Source organism: Myotis brandtii, unplaced genomic scaffold (genome assembly GCF_000412655.1).
Source record: "Myotis brandtii unplaced genomic scaffold, ASM41265v1 scaffold426, whole genome shotgun sequence".
NCBI classification, from domain to species: domain Eukaryota; kingdom Metazoa; phylum Chordata; class Mammalia; order Chiroptera; family Vespertilionidae; genus Myotis; species Myotis brandtii.
In genome coordinates, this window is record NW_005366314.1 from 128169 (window position 1) to 130611 (window position 2443).

A 2443-nucleotide genomic window follows, 5' to 3' on the forward strand; every position below is an offset into this window, starting at 1 on the left:
GGCCCCTCGTCGGCATCCCCCACGCCCATCCCCGACCACGGAGGCTCCCGAGGGGTTCGTTTCTCTCGGTGGAAAAGCTTAGGTGCGACCTTACATGATGCAGAGGGGTGTGATGCTGTGTCCTCGGTTCTCTGGCCTCTGGTTTTCAGAAAGCAAATAGATAAACAGCCAAGCGCTCGGCAGCGAGCCGCACACAGCGGGTGCGAGCCCCGCAGTAAACGCATCAGACCTTCCAAACCCCCTCTCGGGCGCAGAGCCGTGGCTGCGGGTGGAGGAGGTGAGGAACCGGGGTGGGGGGGCGGGCAGGGCTGGGGCCTGGGGTTTTATTGGGGGCTGAGAACAATGTCCTGGGACCATTTCGAGGTGGTGGCCACTCGGCGTCGTGAATACACCAAATGCCACGGAACTCATCACTTTAAAACGGTTAATTTATGTGATGTGAACACCACCTCAACACACACAAAAAATGTAGGTCTTAATTTCCTTTTTGCTTTTCAAGGACCATGGGGACAATTCACAAGTAGCTGAAACATTAATAATGATCTAAATTTCCACATCAAATAGTCAGTCACACCGTTACTCAGCAAATAGGTTAAGAAGGGTTTTTATTTTAAACTAATATTTAAGGGCATAGCCATACTTACAATAGTCATTCGTGTAAAAGCTCATTATTTTCCCTTAATCGTAAGGCGCTGAATTGCACCCATGTGTAAGGAGGGGGAGCTGGGGAATGGCCCATTTGCCAGCGATTTCTAATCTTAATTCATTTGAGTTGCAAAGGGCCGGGGAAAAAACCCTAAATAAAGTGGCTTTGGATTGTCAAGTATTGAAATACAAGGGGTGGGGGGTGTGGTTTACTGATACTAGTTCTGTGGCTACATGTCGTTTTAAATGAGCTACTTTCCATCGAAGCTGGACTGGACCGGACATTTATTCAACAAGAAAGCCAAGCTGTGCGGGGCGCGGACCAGGCTGTGTTCCCACGACCCGGTAAGAGACGCCGTGGGCTGGCGAGCGGCCTGTGAGGACTGATCCCCAAGTTCCAGCCACAGACGCCTCTCTGCTCCTCTCCGAGGCCACAGAAAACACGCTTGGAATTACGCCACCAAATGCTTCCATTTGGCCAAAACGTGCTTTCTGTGCTCCCTCTCGGCTCTTAGACCGTATCTCCTGACTTCCTGAGTCCTTGTACGGAGGCTGGGAGGAGCGGCTTTGTCTAGCAGAGTGCTCGGCAAACTGTGGCTCGGCAAACTGCGAGCCGCATGCGGCTCTTTGGCCCCTTGAGTGTGGCTCTTCCACAAAATACCGACTTCTGCGCACGGGCCACGAAGTTTCAATTGCACTGTACGTGTGCGCCCGCACGTGGTATTTGTGGAAGAGCCACACTCAAGGGGCCAAAGAGCCGCATGCGGCTCGCAGTTTGCCGAGCCACAGTTTGCCGAGCACTCTGCTAGACAAAGCCGCTCCTCCCAGCCTCCGTACAAGGACTCAGGAAGTCAGGAGATACGGTCTAAGAGCCGAGAGGGAGCACAGAAAGCACGTTTTGGTTGGTTTTTCTTTTTATTACAGGTGTGTTTTGGGGCGTGTTTTTTGGGGGGTGTCATTGATCTTGTTTATCCTCCATAAAAGCTGGGTAAACTTTATGAGAAATTATATAATCTTCTAAATTATTAATAAGATCTTTTTTAAAAAAAAAACAGCAGCAAGCAGCAACCCACTCCCCCTCGGTAACACTGACCCTCAGTGCAACGCCCGCCCGCGTCCCCGGCCCCAGGCTCACCTGCTCGGGGAGCGCCTCTGTCGGAGGACCTGGCGGCCGCCTGTTGGAGGAAGAGGTGCTGCAGACACCGGCCGGTCACCCTGTCGCACACGCCCAGCGGACAGCGGCAGGTCTCCCTGCAGTCCATCCCGAAGGTGCCGAAGGGGCAGTCTGCGGGCAGAGGGCAGGTTAGGGGCTCCCGCACCGCCCGCCCCACGCCTGCGGGCACCGCCTGGGAGCCGAGCAAACCGTGGGAGTCAGGGCTGCCGGGTAAAAGCCCGTCCGCAGAAGCAGACTGAGGACGCTGAAACTGCCAGTCACAAATGTGGGAGCCAGTGAGCAAAATCAACCACCCAACAAAGCAGACCCAGACTCCGAGAAGCAGAACAGCCTGGCAGCTGTGGGGAGGGCGCTGGGGGTGAGAGAGCGAAGGGAGTCAGCAAAGAGCTACCCGGAGCTCCACAGGCAACAACGGGCAGAGGAACGGGCGAGGGGGGAGTGCGAGGGGGGCGAATGGTGATGGCGGGGGATGAGACGTGGGTGGTGAACACACCACAATGTACAGACGATGGGTTGTAGAACTGAACCCTGGGAACTGGACACTGTTATGAACAACACCACCCAATAAACAGATCCATAAGCAAACGTGAGACCGGACTGCGGGCGGAGAGGGGAGCAGCAGGC

At 54.9% G+C, this 2443-nt stretch overlaps 1 protein-coding gene across 1 annotated transcript in view; it reads right to left on the bottom strand.

Annotated features, from left to right (window-relative positions):
• The window catches only part of ESM1 (endothelial cell-specific molecule 1), a 3928-nt gene extending 1813 nt beyond the window's left edge, over nt 1-2115 (bottom strand). Inside the window, exon 1 of the mRNA XM_005874139.2 lies at nt 1781-2115. Coding sequence (XP_005874201.1) covers nt 1781-1907 — 127 coding nt within the window. The 5' untranslated portion in view covers nt 1908-2115. The remainder of the gene's footprint in view (nt 1-1780) is intronic.
• Between the last annotated feature and the right edge of the window lie 328 nt (nt 2116-2443).